The 17,022-nt window shown below is 41.5% G+C and overlaps 3 protein-coding genes across 4 annotated transcripts; 1 reads left to right on the top strand and 2 right to left on the bottom strand.

Annotated features, from left to right (window-relative positions):
- Window positions 1-1,879: 1,879 nt before the first annotated feature.
- LOC124207132 lies at window positions 1,880-12,325 on the bottom strand. Its single transcript, XM_046604437.1, has 18 exons — window positions 12,099-12,325; window positions 8,365-8,576; window positions 8,119-8,223; window positions 7,056-7,220; window positions 6,896-6,958; window positions 6,550-6,714; window positions 5,256-5,698; window positions 4,776-5,135; window positions 4,533-4,692; window positions 4,295-4,470; window positions 4,025-4,193; window positions 3,793-3,944; window positions 3,535-3,709; window positions 3,306-3,472; window positions 3,060-3,231; window positions 2,815-2,990; window positions 2,119-2,680; window positions 1,880-2,029 (listed from the first exon to the last, which is right to left on the bottom strand). Exons 7-17 carry the CDS (start codon window positions 5,337-5,339, stop codon window positions 2,501-2,503), a joined length of 1,971 nt encoding a protein of 656 aa, XP_046460393.1. The 5' UTR covers window positions 5,340-5,698; window positions 6,550-6,714; window positions 6,896-6,958; window positions 7,056-7,220; window positions 8,119-8,223; window positions 8,365-8,576; window positions 12,099-12,325; the 3' UTR covers window positions 1,880-2,029; window positions 2,119-2,500.
- LOC124207136 (cell wall protein DAN4-like) lies at window positions 10,002-11,485 on the top strand. Of its 2 annotated transcripts, XM_046604444.1 has the most exons (4): window positions 10,002-10,134; window positions 10,204-10,540; window positions 10,622-11,187; window positions 11,251-11,485. In XM_046604444.1, the coding sequence occupies exons 1-4, from the start codon at window positions 10,087-10,089 to the stop codon at window positions 11,395-11,397; spliced, it is 1,098 nt and encodes a 365-aa protein (XP_046460400.1). In that variant the 5' UTR covers window positions 10,002-10,086; the 3' UTR covers window positions 11,398-11,485. The 2 variants fall into 2 exon arrangements, with proteins under 2 accessions (XP_046460400.1, XP_046460399.1); XM_046604443.1 differs by having other exon boundaries at window positions 10,009-10,540.
- A 1,065-nt stretch (window positions 12,326-13,390) lies between the features above and the next one.
- LOC124207150 lies at window positions 13,391-15,651 on the bottom strand. The gene is made up of 3 exons (XM_046604469.1): window positions 15,490-15,651; window positions 14,294-15,423; window positions 13,391-14,223 (listed from the first exon to the last, which is right to left on the bottom strand). Exons 1-2 carry the CDS (start codon window positions 15,493-15,495, stop codon window positions 15,019-15,021), a joined length of 411 nt encoding a protein of 136 aa, XP_046460425.1. The 5' UTR covers window positions 15,496-15,651; the 3' UTR covers window positions 13,391-14,223; window positions 14,294-15,018.
- Window positions 15,652-17,022: the final 1,371 nt, after the last annotated feature.

The raw sequence follows: 17,022 nt of genomic DNA, 5'->3' as shown, positions 1-17,022 counted from the left end.
GCGGATTGCGCCACGATTTAATTCATTCCTTCTCGCCGTTTGATTTTTGGCAAGATTCACCTTCTGTCGCATCCCAGTTGCCTTGGACTTCAAAAGTATAAAACGCCACGGACCGACAGGGTATAGTCGACATCACTCAACCGTCAATCCAATAAGAGACAAGTCAGCATGCGTCGCTCTATCCTGGTAAGTTTTTCAAAGTAAAACATTCGACTTGTTTATACTTACACGACTTGTAATGCTGCTTCTATAATTCAACGATTCAATGCAGGTGTGCGTTCTGGTAGTTGTTGTGATGGCCGCCCTTGTCGGCGTCGAAGCCGCACCCCGTGAAAAGCGGCAAATTATTGGCAACATCCTGGGCGAACTTCTAGGTAAAAACTAAAAATTGGCGATACAAGAAAATGAGTGTTAGTTTAACTGTCGTCATGGTGTTTTGAATCGTCAACAATTACAGGTAACAACAGGTACTACTATCGCGGTAATAATCAAGCCTATCGATATTACGGTGTAAACGGCTATCCATACTACTACCCCGGCTTATACAATCCAGCATTTAACGGACACCACGGATTCGGCGGCCGAGGCTCTCACGAAAGATTTTAGACGACTATTTTCCTTTTCTTAATTTATATTCAGCTCAATTATAGCAACAGTTAATAGACTAAAACAATACCTTAAAAAAATTAAATAAACGAACCGTCGTATTGTATAATGATCAAAATTCAATTGATTGGTAAATGCATATCGAAATATGGCTATAGGAATTTCTCTCTGGCTTTGACGGTGCGAGTCACATTCCAACACACAAAAAGAACAGGGCCTTTCATTTTGGACACATGTAAGAAGAGGACTAGTTTTCTAATAAGGCGACGCTTTGACTTTTGGTTCCGTCTCACTAGCCTCTCACATAAGAGCGATGAAAATCAGAACAGCATCGGATAACGCGTGTGTGGTGAGACCGCCAGGCAGAGTTTCGAATCAGTCGAATTGGACAACTATTTGAACGTATACAACACACAGTTTACACATTATCATTCAAATTTAAATGTAGGTCATTATCGCATGAAAATAGTTCTGACATAAGAGCTGGTAATTAAAAAAAAATAAAACTATTGACGTTTGAATCATTCTCAGCAGGTGCTGGAATAATATTCTGTACAGAGCGAGGAAGGAATCAATCGCACGCTCTATTCAACTGATGCAAGACTGTCGCTCTTTTCTACGGCAAGCGGACCGTAAACAATTCTCGGTTCTGACTCGGTTATTAACTTAAATGTTAAAGAATTGTCATTTGTGAAAAGTCGTACAACGAATAGGAAATGTCATTTTAAAAAGACGGCTCGTTCGTCAATGCGAAAGGAAATACTTAAAGATTACCTGCAGCGTTCCAGGTAAGTTGTTGCCGGGTGTAGAATGGGGATTGTGTGAGAAGACAGACGACCCAGGTGTGGTAGAATTCTCGTTGTCTCCGTACAACGTAAGAAACCACTGTTTAAAAAATAAAAAAATTTAATATTATTGACAAGAAATGCTGCCATTCAAATTTCCTGCAAAATGATCAAAAGAAAGGTGGCCGAAAAACAAGACAAATCTGGTGTGAAAGAATCAAATAGAAGAAGATGCCAATAACCTTGTTCGAATTCAAACGAAACAAGTAGAAGACAGGCCACAGTCTACAGAAACGAGCCACACACCTGCACTGATGTGCCACAAAGAAACACATTGATAGAGATAGACTATCAATGCTGTCAGTCACAAAAAAACAAGAGAGCAAACTGAAAAATAGAAATGTGAAATAGGCAAACAAGTGTGGCGTATTATCATTTTAAAATAGACCCGAGTTCCAGCATTTGATAACTGACGAGATGGTGGATGACTGTTCAGGTCCACCTGAAACCATGGTTCCAACAGCCACCAGATCTAGCCGAGACTGACTGCAGCAACTGGCGGTCCGCCAGTGCAATAGAATTGACGCGAAATTCTCAGACAAAAGCCCCAAACTTTTTTTCGATTTTGGTTGATCTACCTAACAGATAAAGGATTGGGTCAGGTAAACAAACAAAAAAAAAAAAAAAATTTTAAACTAAAAAAAAAAAAGTACTTTTGAATCCTTACCATATAACAACCGGGAACTGCTATGGTGAAGGTTAAAGGCCATGCAAGTTCCGAATAAGTGCTTATTTGTAAGTTGTAACATAAACTCAATTCGCAATCCGCATTGGGTAACATTAGTCCCACTTTCACTGATTGACGTGGTAGCAGCTAATATATAGTCAGAGTGATTAATTGAATCAAAACTTACGGTATATTGCCAAATGGGAAGAGTCAATTAACAAATTTAAAAAAATGAAAAGACCAAATTAAACCAAATGAAAAGGGGCTATTATAGTTGCGGCTATATAGTTGCGAGATATTCAACTCCAATCAAACCAATCCATCCTCTTTTGACATCAAGTCTTTAAGATCTGGGTCAATAATTCGCGAAGAAGAATGGGAATTACGGCAGGAGCTGAGCCAGCGATTTTGTAGTGCCGTTCTTCTTGGGAACAGTCGTCCATTTGCAACTGAACCACTCGTCGGAGTAGAGATCAATTTCCAGGTGCAAGTTGTTGTTAGCTGAATAATAGTTGTAGTTTAATAGAGGATTCGATACATCACCTTCACGAACTCCAACAATCTAATAAGAAAATACACACTGCTGTTATCTTAAAGTCAATACTAAATAATATTCTGAATGAATAAGGTGTTTTACTTGCTAGACGAAAGCTAAATTTAATGTAGAACACAATAACATCTTGAAAACGAACTTACAACAAACTTGTTTCTCCCACTAAAATTGAGGAAAGAGCAGGAAAATTTAATCTGCTGAAACGGAAGCGCTTGGATGTCAAAGAGACAAAATCTCTTATTCCAGTTATATCCATCTGAGTTTTCTATTAAGGGTTGGATGGTCCCTTTAGCTGAAGTTGCCCCACGTTCGCGACAAACTGAAAAACAAAAACGGAACAACCGGACTACATCAGTCGAGAACAGATTGAAATATAACTTGTGATTACGTTTGAAATCCGTCGTTATCGGCTTCGGTACAAACGACCAACTGCAATTAAACCAATCCTTTAAGCTGGATAATTTAGCATACAGAGAAAGGGAATTTCCAGAAGAATAGTACACCCGATCTGCTACATATGGGAAGTCCAAAGATAGAGGTACTTCAGTGGTTGAAAACATCTATCAAACCACGTAGTCATAAATACTCATTATAACAACAGAATAGAAAAAAATAATAATGAAAAGGGACTCACATAAAAGCGACTGCTTTCAATGTCGATGTCAATGGCAGAACAAGATATTTGAATCTGTGTTTCAGGAGGAGCCTCGATTAAGAAAGAACAATCATTCGTTCCTTCCGAAACAAATGTTAAAGGTGTGATGGTCCCATTGTCCGATCGAGTCTCAGTATCGCGACAAACTGTATATTAAAATTTATCCATTAGCTTTACCAAAAGAAAACTATCTCAATCAAAATCTTACGTTTTAGATTGGTGCCGTTCTCCTTTGGCAGGATCGCCCACTTGCAACTGAACCGTTCCGATTCGGACCATCCAGAAAACACCAACACTTTGTTATCAGAATCCGAATGATACACTTGGTTGATTACCGGTTCAACAGGAACATAACCATCCTTAAATTCCATGAGACCATCAATCTAAAACCAAATGGTAAAACGGATACATGACACTGAATTGGTAACCAATAAATCGAAAAGTTGACTGGCAACAAGGGATTTACAGTCAAGTCACTAGAAACGGCAGTGCAGGTGATCTCAATCCGTTGATCGGGAGGAGCTTCGATGACGAACGTACATCCTCCCGATGGCACTTTGACGTCTCTAGTTAGCGTAATGGTCCCGATAGCTGATGTTGCCTCTTCGTCACGACAAACTAATTGTGATATACAAAATGGGAAATAATTCGCCAATTTTTAGATTTGTTTTGGCCACTTTAAAGGCTAGCGAGATCACGTTTGAAATTGGTTTTCTTCTCTCTGCGTGAAGTCGTCCACTTGCAATCAATCCAGTCGCCTTCGAAGAGATTCGACGAAATGAACAACTCATTTTCAGCAGTGGAAAAATAAGTCTGATTTGTTTCGAGTGGATTTGAGGATTCGAATACTGCAATTGTTCCAGCAACCTGTAAAAATAAATAAATAAATAAAAATAGGGACGGACAGTCGGACATTGTAAAACGAGCCACCATGATAATGCCAATAGCGTCATGAATAATTGACTCACTTGAAAAGCACCGTCACCGTAGCGTGTGAGATTGATGGCTGAGCAAGAAAATTCAATCTGGTATTCCGGAGGTGCCACGATGGAGAAAGAACATTGTCTCGTTGTGTATGATGATGAATTACCAGCTATGGGTTGAATGGTGCCATTGGCCGACGTGGCTTGTCCGTGGCGACACACTGAAAATACCAAGGCCTTTAATTTTATTACCGACATCGGTAAATAGGTTATAAAATACTACGTTTAAACTTTGTGGTTTTCTCGATGGGTATGGTGTTCCATTTACATTCAAACTCGTCAGATCCTTTAAATTCAGAATACACGGACAACGTATTCGCCATCGAGTAATAAGTCTTGTTCAGTACGGGTCGAGGCCAGTCGCTTTCAGTCGCATCAAATAACTTGAATAGTTTAGAGCACAAATGTTAATGAAAGCAAATGTTGGCCTAAAAGTTGAGTAAACAGGAATGACAAATCAACTTACGACCATTTTGCTGTTGTAGTTATTGAAGGAGACGACAGAGCAGGAGAATTGAATCTGTTTGCCGGGCGGTGCGACGATGTCAAAGACGCACGAAGACGTGTCGGTCTGTGAAGTTTTATTGAGCTGAATTTGGCCAGTGGCTGCCGATGAATTCGTGTCCCGACAAAACGAAAAGACTGCCGGATTGGTCGTGGGTTTAGTCGTCGTGACAATTCTGGTTGTGGTTACATTCGGCTTGCGCGTAGTTGTCAGTTTGCGTGTGGTTGTCAGTTTGCGAGTGGTTGTCGATGGTGCCGATCTGGACGTGGTGGTTTTCAGTGTTGTTGCTTTCGTTGTTTTGATCGTCGACGACTGGGCCTTCTGCTTCGACAAGATCAATTAATACATTGTTTTGCACGCCGACCAATACTAGTGGCGAATTTTTAAAAAACAATACAGCTAAACTCGAGAAAAAGTCAATCGTTTTTTTTTTCAACTTACGGTGGTGGCGACTAAACAGGCGGCAATCATCGCAACAAGAATTATTAGGATCAATTTCATTTTCTCTCCGCAAAAGAGCCTCATGGTTATACGGAATCGATTGCCAACGATAATGCGGATTGTTACACTTGTACGATCCACCAGGTCTCAAAGTTGTCTAATGGTTATAGCTTCAACACATCCAATCTAACTTGGCAACAAGTCTATGAGCAACAACCCCAAAACTTTTCAGATTGCAACAGGTGTCATGGCGGATGCAGGTGGACGATACAGCTGGCCGGCATTTTGCTTCAAGTGACACTGACGTTGAACTAAACTGCTTTTAAAAGGTCCTATTAGATGAGTCAGTAGGAGTTGGAGCGTTAATCGACTCGGCCAGGCAGGGAATTGATACAAGTGTGCGACAAACGTATGAGCTCGGAATAAGCTTGTTTTGCGATTTTCTGAAAATTCTAAAAATGTTTTGAAAGACTTAAAAATTCGAAACGCTTAAACAAGACATTTACCAAGGAAAATCCCTTTGCAGTAACGCAACATCTTTGAAAATAGAGCGCATTGAGATGTTTACATTGTTGTTGCAGATTTACGACAACTACCGGGAGTACCATCATCCGACCAATCCGCCCATTTCGAACCACCAACCTACACGACGACGAACAACCCGCTGATTATTCAATCCCTTTAGCCAGCAGTTCGTCTCCCGCACCGCTTTGCTGCAGAGTATGGATAACTATTTAATCAAAACCTGTTGGGCTCCTTCGTGATTTCGGGAGTGAGCTAAATTAGGTAAGAATAAGTTATTGTTCAAAGAGTGTCAAGTTGTTCACGGATGCGATCCTGGGCATTTTGACAAAAAGAAAAAAAAATCGGATTCGGTTTTAGAAAGAGGAGAGTTGCAGGTGCAAAGGAAATTTGACAGTCAAAGAAACTCAGCCGCAGAGTTCTTGTATTATTACGCAACACGTGAAAAATGACTCGTGAAAAATTCAAGCGCCAAATAGAGCCGATTTGGACGACACGAGTCTTTGATCACGTGTCGCAAATCAAGCGAAAACGCATGGGCTAACATATGACCAGAGGAAAAACCCAAATAATATAATAATCAACTGGCAGTTATTACTCTTTCTATCAATCAAGGTACCGTTCCCAAAAAGCTTAACGAAAGGATTGAATGAAAAGGGGTAGAGATCTCGCCAAATAAAAGAAACTTGGGGCTAATATTATGCGTACTATGTGAACTAATTAAGTGAACATTATAAGGTGGTAACTGGTAAAAGTCGTGAACGATTCTTACCTTTTTAGGCGATCATTTTATTGCAGCTTTTCTTCGGTTTCCAGTGATGAGTATGATTAATGCTTTGCACCAATGGAGCGATTTATCGCCAGCTCCTTGGCTTCAGTCATCACCCAGAACTCGAGGCGGAAGTCGTGATGACGTCACGCGGCTGGTGACTCTCTACTGTTAAACGGGCAAATTCGAGAAAAAAATGAGAGCGTATCATTTAGCCTTGAAAAAAGAAACTCTCACACTAAAGAAACAATGGGGCTTTTAGATCAAAACAAGGATAAGACAAAAGAAAACATGTTAAGAAACACCTATTATTTTAAAGTAAAATGACGGGTGAAAATAAAATCACGACCTTAAGAAGTGCGGGAAACGAGCGAAGAAAGCGAAATGGATACCATCATTTTCGGCTGTCACACTGTAAAGGAACCATCAATAATGGAGAGAAATGAGAAAAATAATCAATTGGCGTAGTTTATGATGGGGTAAGACAGGGTAAGTCCCTAATAATTTACGTCAAATTCAGAGACGACAGCAGTTGTGGTAACAGGCCGGCACTTGTAGCCCCGGAGTAGAAACAACACGGACCAGATGGGTTTATACTTCATATGTTCAATCGTCTGGGAAATTCAATGCTGAATTGGATGCACAATCTGACGCGATTGTATAATTAACCTCACCTATAAAATGAAACAAATATTTGTGAAACCATTTGTGGCAACTATTTGTGAGCTTTGGTTTATAATTATTAGCAACATCTGTCGAAAGTTTGCTGGGCAGATCGAACGCATCATCCGCCATGGCCTGGGCAGCACTCGTGCGAGACTCTTGTCGTATTTCACTTTGTGCATCGTCGGGCTTTGTTTTGACTTTTAAAGTTTAAACTTACATATCGTAGACTCGTGTTGGGTTGCGGTTAGCTCGGCGTTTGTTGCACTTGCGGAACCCTGTGACTAAATTCCCTGCATTCCAGGACTCCCCCGGTAGAATAAAAGTTTCCACTTTCAGTCGCTTTCTCATAGCATCGCATGTGCGTCATCAATTGGGGCGTAATTGAATGCACAGAGCGTGTACAATTGGGCGGAGCTCGTCCATATATATGTCAAAGATTTCCTGATCTTGTTATTACACGTAATAGCCATATAGTAAACTCACCGCTCCAGTGATTCCTCCATGGGGGGGATTTTTTTCTTACCTCACACATCTCAGGTAACACATCATCAGCCTTCGTCATATTCCTGCAAAAGGGTTTTTCCCCTTAACAATCGGCCGGGACACTATAGGAAATGTCGGCAGACTTTCCGAGATGACAATTCCCACCAGCAGCTAAATATGCCGGGCTCGATATAAAAATGGCCTTACCGGCGACTGTCTTTCTAAAGAGTGTCACAACATTGTTGCTCGCCAACAGATAAGGATCACATCTGAAAAAAGGCCTATCGAATCATTACAAAATGCTATTTCCCTGTAGATTTCAAAGTATTTCGACAACTTGTTTCGGCTTCTTCTCGGCCGCATTATTGGTACGGTAGCGTTGTGTTTTTAAAAAGAAATTGTTAGATGTTAACCTTCGTTCACCTGTGATTTTGTATCGATCCACTTTGTAGTACGTGTCATTGGCGACGGCTGAAGCTGAGGAAACCAACAACATTCTACATTTTCGACTAAAAAAAACGATGAGATCTGAAAGCAAACAAGATGGTGAGTGAGAATAACCGAAATAATTGAAATATCGAAATGAATTATTAAAAAGATTATTATTTGACATAGGTTTAGATGTCATTTTTCCTGGTTATTACCCCGACTCGTTGCCCGTGGATTTACCTGAAAACAAGACGGCGACGACGACAGATCCCATCCGTGCGGATGGAACTTCTACGTCATCAAAAAGGAAAAGCACTTCGGGATATCCGGTCGACTGGTCTGCCGTGGCGGAACTTTATTACCGGTCCGTGGATGGAGGCTCAAGGAGAAATCCACCGGCGCCATCTTCGTGAAGTGAAACTGAATTGGAACAAGTCCCGCCATTTCTGCAACTGTTAGATCAATTTTGAAAAGAAAAGTCAAAACTATTAGAATTTGCTGTGTTACATTTTGATTGTTTTTTTCCCCTGGTGTGAATAACATGAATTCTGTGATAAAAACACTTTGAGCATCATGTTGGTTTTACGCCATCAGTTAGAGAGAGCGTTGAGTAATTTGAGTCAAAATGTGAAACGATCAGCACTGGAGAAGGACGCGGTAAATCGCTTTAGAGGATAAAATAGTGACATCGATTCGACTAGATTTGGCTATATTACATTTAGTGCCTGCCATCGACTTGGCCATCTGGCCTTGTATATTTACACTTGCACGTAAATTGCGTCACGATTCATTTCCTCTCTCTCTCCCTTTTTCGGCTAGATTCTTTTTCCTCGTGTGAATTACGCAACTGCCTTGGATTCCCAAAGTATAAAACGCTTTGGACCGTTGGAATTGACACCAATTCAGCAACCACAGTCAACATGAGTAATCGCCTTAATATCCTGCCGGTAAGTTTCACTGGAAACTAAATCACCTTTGTCTCTTTCTTAATGGCTAATTGATTTTAAAATTGTGTTCCCCCCTCTCCCTTTTCAATTGGATTGATGCAGATGAAGAGTTTGTGCGTCGTGTTGGCCATCGTCTTTGCCATCAGCGTCGAAGCCTCACCAAGGGAGAAGCGACAACTCTTTGGCGGCGTCCTGGGCGAATTCCTTGGAGGCGGAGGCTATCACTACCAGCAAGGTGCCTTTAAAATTTGATAATTGAATCATTCAAAACTATGTGGTCCTAAAATTTTGGAATCAACAGGTAATAACCCATACGGTGGGTACTTTGGCAACAACGTCTACAACCCAGGCAACGGAAATGATTACGGCGCATAGAACCAAGGATTTCGCGGATACCGCGGATTCGGCAGAGGCTCCCACGAACGATTTTAATTCATTAAACAGCTCTGCTGTCATTTGATTCTAATAGACTATGTACACATTGTATCAAAGAGGTTTCCATATCCAAAACGTAATCAAACGAAGGCGTCATTTTGTCATCAAAGAACAAATAGAGTACACGAAATGCGAATGCTTGTTGCCGTGCAGTTGAAAACTGGTTCGATCCAGTACGCGGCCCGTGCTGTGCACACACGCAGAGGAACGACATGTGGCGTGTCAAAAACAAGACCAAAGAAAATCCGCTATAGGCCGTAAAAACGAAATGAAACTATACACACGGTACGGTATGATGGTGGAACCCAAAAAGTACAGTTTGGACCTTGACACCTGGACGGTTGGTGTTATTACGAGTTCCATCTCATTTGCGGCTGGTAAATGAAAATATACCATCACTTAAAAAACAACGTTTTTCGATGTGGTGAGAGACCGCTAGTAGCAGCAAGTGTTTTGAATCAGTCTCGTGCTGGAACCACACCAGTCGACAACGTTCCTTCCCGCCCAAAAGACGCCGCATAGTTTTGAATGATATTATCGAAATTACGTTCGTAAAAAAGGAATAGGACCATTTAAAATCATGGTGAAATGGTTCGGTAGCGATTGCATATTGGTTGTGACGTTGCTGGTAATTTTCGACGCCGTTAGACTTTTGAATTTTCAATCGCGGTTTAAGGAAAGTATTTCTGATTTGAAGGTCTTGTTTCCTAGTCTACTGGCCTCGCCACTGTGGAAGAAGATCAATCACCGGCCGATAACTAAGGAGCAATGGCACAAAAGAATCGCCAACCAAATCGACGACTGCTGCAGCAGCAAACCGAAATACAAGCAAATCGTTTACCTCGACAACAACAACAACAAGGCGATGAGCAATCGTCGAGAGTCGAACGTCGTGCTCATCCGCCAAGAGAATGCTTATCCGCAATCGGAGCAAGTTGACCAAGTCAATGAAACGCTGGAGGAGGATTCGTACGATTATTCCAGCCAAGATGACGGCACGAATTACAATGAGCAACAAGAAAACAACGAAGAAGGTGGGCACTTTTCCTATTTGTCGTTATTAACTGGATATTCTGTTTTATGATTTACATTTTCCCTGTCTGACTGCGTCACAGACGAATACGAGAAAAAGATTTGGAAGGCGAGTTTGATCTTGGGGTCCATCGGAATGGCGTTCAGCAAATGGGGACTCGTTACAATTTCGCCACTTTTCGTCGTGCAACCGACCACTACATCAACAACAACAACCACTACTACACCAACGACAACTACATCAACAACCACATCGACGACGACTACGACGCCAACAACAACGACTTCTACGACGTCGACAACTACAACCCCAACTACAACCACTTCAACAACATCGACGACGACGTCAACAACTACTTCAACCACCACAACCACCCCAACAACAACAACTACTACATCGACAACAACGCCAACAACTACTACTACACCGACAACAACAACTACTACACCGACAACTACAACAACACCAACCACAACGGTGGCACCAGTCACGTGCACGACCACAACGACAGCGACAACTGGATCGTACAAAACCATCCGGACTCCCGGGGCACAAGTAGCCCAGTGTCTCGCCATCACGGTGGCTGTTGGCAGCAAAATCCAAATCACCTGCACGGCCGTCTACACGCAGGCCGGCACGTACACAATGGTAATCAAACAACCTGCTCTAACGCAACTACTTAAATTGATTTCTCTCAAATCTTTTTGACAGTTTTACACGAACGGCGGAACAACTCTCATCACCGGTATGGCCGTTGTGGGCACAACGTACACGTCGACGGACAACACGTTGACCATCGAATCCCTGGCCGGCAGTTCCAACAGTTCCACGCTTTGCTGCACATGGAAAACGGTTTAAGAACGTCATGACATTCAAATGTAAAGACCATCAAAACATGTATGCAAATCGTTACTAAGGCAGCCCATTAAATGAGAAAACTGAAAAGAAATTTGATGAATAGAGAAACTTTTCTAGACAGCAGCAGATGCTATAATACTCTTCTGTAGAAAAATGAACTGCACTCTGTCGTGAGCCTCTTTTCTTTAAAATAAGTTCAAGTGCAGTACAGTTACATGGGCATCGATTCAATTACTTTTATGGCAATGGTAAAGAAACAAAAAAAAAGGTCTTGATGATGTTGTCCAAACACACAAGTCCCTCGCTAACCAAGTCCATTTTTATTGCTAATGACCATTAAGGAAAAGTTTTTGGGTCCACAAAGGCAATTTCAAAATGCAGCTGCCAAGTCGAAGGGAACTGTAATATTGGTGGTGGTGGTTAACAAGCGTTTAGACCCTAGACTGCATGTGATCAATGTTGGCAGCACGTCTGCCAATTAAGACCCCCAAATAGCAATTGTCCCACATTTCTACTTTGATCTGTAATCTCTTTCTTATAGTTTCTCGTAGCTTGAGTAAGTTTCACTTTAGAGAATACGCACTGAACAAGATTAATAAGAACTGCCATGAAAATGTTTTCCAACGGATCAAGTAAGAAGCATGGCCGACAACGAGACGACCGAAATGGCGGGAAAGAAACGAATTCAGAGAGAAACTTACCTGTTTCAATGACGAGCAGGACGTCTTATTCTGGGTGTCTTTTTGGGGGGAATTTTGCCAGTCCACAACAAGTCAATTACGTCACTTTAAACCCACACACACAAGTAGGTGAGAGACAGGTAACAGATAATTGCAGAATGAACGGTGTTGACTAGACGAGCCACAGAGCTGCTGCCTGCACTGCGTGCAAGTTCGTGACATGACTGACAACAGCTGACAGACAGAGTGGTGACCTCTGTCGGCCAATTCTATAACTAAGTCCATTTGCATAGAATGGGCGGCAAAAACCAAAAAGGCAAATCAAAGGTGTTTTCATTTCGTTTTTCTTTTTTTTAATAAATAAGGAAAAGCATTGACGTCAGTCGTCCTATGCATCGTGAGTGCTAATGCTCCAGTTAAATGACTTGACTACAGAATGAGTTGGCTGTCACGTTTGCCGTGATTAGATCCACTTTTCCTTGTACGCTATCGAGGAGAAACTGGCCTCTATCGCTCCATTTTGTTGATTCAGTCAGCATCTGAGAGTGCTGTGGGTTTTTCCAACACGCCATTCGAATGGATTCACTTTTTCACTTCCTCTGCGCGTCGCTTTGTGATTTTTCCGGTTAGACCTGAAATTGAAATTCGTTTTTGGTCTGTTTGAGTCGCAGGTATAAAAGGCCTCCGATCCTGGCCCGTTGGACATCATTTGACAGAATCGTCAACTCACCACAGACGGTTGTCATGAGCCGCCCTGTAAGTAATTAATTGTATTAAATCGTTCATACACATTGTTTGACGTCAATTCTATTATTCGTGTCTTATTAGTTGAATTTGCTGGTCTTACTTTTGGCCGTTTTGGCTTTGGCCGTCGCCGCTCCTCTCCGACAACGTCGCCAACTCGATCCTGCCATGGGTGGAGCCTTGACAGGTTACGGTACGTCGCCATAAAATTGCCTAACCTTTTTTATGACCAAAATTGATTCGAATGAGATTTTTCAATTTTTTTACATTTGAATCAACAGGAAATCTATACGAGGGATACGGCGACAACGATTATGGCACTGGAAATATCTTCAGCGTCCAAGTGAGTCAAGGCTTTGACAACAACAACAACCAACAGCTGGAGGAAACTGCTGGATACGGCGGATATGAAGATTTCGGCGGATACGGAGGGTTCGAAGAGGGAAATTGATTTGTTTAGCTGATTTCTTTATCTTCATTCATTAATTAAGCAACACTTTTTGAAAATTTGACCGCCTGATAAATCGTTGATCGAAGCGGAATTGAAAACTGTACATCAAAGAGAATTGCGTGAAATATAAAATTGACTATTTTATACCAATACAATTTAATCAAATTAATGGGACCATCAATTATAAGAGTCCAAAAAATCCAACACTGGTTTTCTGTGTGAAACTTAAAAGAGAAGCATATCGTGAGATGAATGACAGCAAACTCTTGTGTGCATTATGCCAAGAGTTTATTCACCTGGGACCACTGCTGCCACTGCTGTCAGACGGGTTTCATCATCTCGTCAAGAACCGGTAACTTAATTTTGTTGTAACATTTGTATAATTTATTCCAAAAGTTATCCCAAGGCAAACAAAACAATGATTCAATAATGACAAGTCAAAATGATTCTCCCCGTCTTTTTATAATTGAGATTGAAGTAATTCTAGTATAATAATTATTTTGTGAAAATCAAGTCTAATGTGATGTAATAGAGGTCGACCTTTTGGTGAGGGGCAGCAGTTCTTGATCAACAAGTGATATCTTTTTTGCTCGTCATTGAAGAGGCTTTTATTCGTTATCCTTTCTTGTAACCAGGTCTGTATCGAATTTGAATTTGGCGCTGGTCACGGTCCGGGGCGTTGTCCGCGGTGGCAGATGAGTCAGCGTCTAAGGCGATGATGTTATTGCGCGCAGCTACTGCAGCTACAGCATTGCGATAGTCTTCAGTTTGCTGCTGGATGGGATGGTCGTAATAAATGGGGATGTTGTAAGGGATGTAAGGCATTGATGAGAACGACTGGGCCAAAGTGTCGGCGGCAGGTAGGAGCGTGTAACGGCCGCCCGAATAGCCGCCAATCAAGTGGGCAGCATCAGCGGCCAGTCCAGCCAACAGACAAATGCAGCAAGCGATCTATGCTCATCAAAAAAGAGATTTATTACAACAAGGAATAAAATAGAAATTGCAGACAAATTTGGCTTACCTCAATCGATTTCATTGCGTTTCAAGTGCGGTAGAAGAGAGAAAATAGAAGATGCCCCGATCTTTCCGTCGCTTTTATACTCATCCGTCTGATGAGAGAAGATGGCACCAACAAATAGTTTCGGCGATGCGCATTCTGCTGGAACCGCTAGTTTGAGTTACTTGACCGCATCTCTCTTGTCGTATAGGGGATGCGTGGAACTAGCAACACGTCAAACCACTTTGAATAAACTTGTAGAAATCCCGAGGGCGTTATTATTTAGCCTAGAAAACGGATGAATGCTGATCTCGAGTCTTGTTGCAAATTTTCCAAACTAACAGAACTGTCCGAAAACAACACGAATAGAAAAAAACAAGTAAAGGATAGACGCAATAGAAACACGTTTAGAGGTGAAGACGGCCAGCAGAGAAGGTCAAAACTTTACCCGTGGCTATGTGTTCCGTATAATTCGATTCAAATGGCGACCGATCAGTTTTTCTCGTTTTCTTGCAACAAACCATTTAAAATAGATGAAATAATTGAACAAACTGCTGACCATGCATATTGTATAATTAAGAAAATGCCAATAATTATCAAAGTACTTTGCTATTGATTACTTTGGTTAGCATTATGATGCATAGTTAGAATGGGCTTACATGGATGTTAGCAACCAAGAGGTAACGGAATTGCATAATGATTAACGGCAGGATATTAGTAAGAGGACGATGTGCGCAATGAATGTGGTTTTATTCTTCCGCCTCTCCCATTGGCCTTTCGATGAGGCATAGGCGTGGAGAACAGAGAATAGGTCTGAATTCGCCATTTCGGTAATGCAAAACGTTTTTGCGCTTCGTGCGGACTAGATCGCTGCTGGACACCACAGGAGCGGAAGCGTCCTGATGGCTGAGGAAGCCTGGAACATCAGTCAAGATGTAAGGAACCTGCTCGACCACTTGGCCAACTGGGGAAACGGATAAATAAGCCCAAAGGCCAGCTACAGCAACATCAGGATAGTTGTCCGGACTAATAGGGGCGTAGTCGAATGGCTCGGAGAACCACTTTGGTATGGATAGGGCAGGATAAACAGCGTAAGCGTTGGCCGTAAACTGGATTTGAACGGCCATCACGAACAAGACGCTAACGATAACATTCTAAACAGATAGAATAAGAATTAAAACAAAACAAAATATAATAAGAATTGAGTATTTACCGTTTACCTTCATATCGCTGATAACCGACCATCAAAGAACTCGAGAAAACCAAAGTTGTCGAACGGAGCTGGACTCAAATTATGACAAGAGACGGTGTTATTTATCCTTGTTTTATAGTTAGTAAGTCGTTCCGCATGTGACGCAACAAAATGGCAATCTGAATAATGCGCAGTAAATAATTCATTTTCCTCAATCCTTGGCCGCTCCAATGGAGGAAGTCTGACGTACATGCAGCCGTCAAAAGACCTTGTTGACAATAACCCGTTCAAGATCAAAGTAAATAAAAATAGCACAAAAGAACCAATACTTGAAAGTCTATAGAAAAGCCCGCCAAATTCAAATACATTTGCCATTCCTATAGGATTGCTGACGAACTGACCAAAAGTCGATTACACTAAAACGGCTACTGCAACACAATCACACGACGACCCTGTTACATCATTTTCTTCTTTTTATTTTCTTCCATCCACGAGTTCACTCCAGTCTGCCTAACACCATGAGACCATACAAGGATTTGTATACCGTCGTATCTGGAATAACATTTCGAAAAAAGCCTGACGGTAATATTCGCCTTACGACTACAATAATCCACTCGTTTCAAACGCTATGAATTTGTTTAGTAGTATAGTAAAAAAATCAGATTGTATAGCGATCCTCTAGTTAGTTTTGTTGCTCAACACGCAAAAATCAAATTTGATTATTCAGTTGACTTTCTCGGCAGGTTGAAGTCGGTTGGGTATCCAGTTCAAACGAGTTGGCTACTAACCTAACCTGTGATGAGCAAGCAGGTTTCAAATGTTATTTGCCGATATTTCGTAGACTACAGTCGAACGTGAAATAAAAACAATTTGCATAATGGACGCAGAAAATTTTTTTTAAAAAAAGGAAGACTGAACAAGTTATTCAATTTTTCAAACTCCGGTTCAAGTCGGTTGTCGAGACTCTCGGGGATTCACCTGAATGACGTGTCGAATTTAATCAACGCGAAATCACAGATATTATAGATAACCACAAAAATAGGTCAGCCTTTCAAAAAATGATTTCGGTATACAAGATTGATATCGATTCGAATCAATAAGGAAAATCCCAACACGCCTGTAAAAAGGATTAGATCAATTCTGCGTTGATTTCACTCGACAATCATCATCCAAGTTAGCCCATCCAGCATAAGCGGACGCTTTCATTAACACGAGTCAAAGAGTGCTAGTAACAAGGCTAGTAAGTTTCAGTGTTCATTTCTAATGCAACTAATATTACTTATTAAACAAATTTCGGTCTAAAAACAGTTGGGTTTGTGCTGCGCACTGTTGGTGGTTTTGGTCATATGGCTGAGGTACGGGAAAGAGTTGCACGGAACAAACAGCAAGATGGACACGACGGGCCGCTTGTTATCGAACAGCTGACAGTCTCAAGGACTCGATGGGCATGGAGACAGGGGATGCAATGGACGCGGTCAAGAACGAAGAGAATTGCAACGATAGTTTAACCTCATCTCGCCTTTTTCTAATTACATTAATTGCATTTTTAAAAAATCCCTCA

This window comes from Daphnia pulex, chromosome 11, assembly GCF_021134715.1.
Source record: "Daphnia pulex isolate KAP4 chromosome 11, ASM2113471v1".
Taxonomy (NCBI): Eukaryota; Metazoa; Arthropoda; class Branchiopoda; order Diplostraca; family Daphniidae; genus Daphnia; species Daphnia pulex.
Note: the sequence above shows the minus strand (reverse complement) of the source record. Positions and strands in the feature narration are given on the sequence as shown.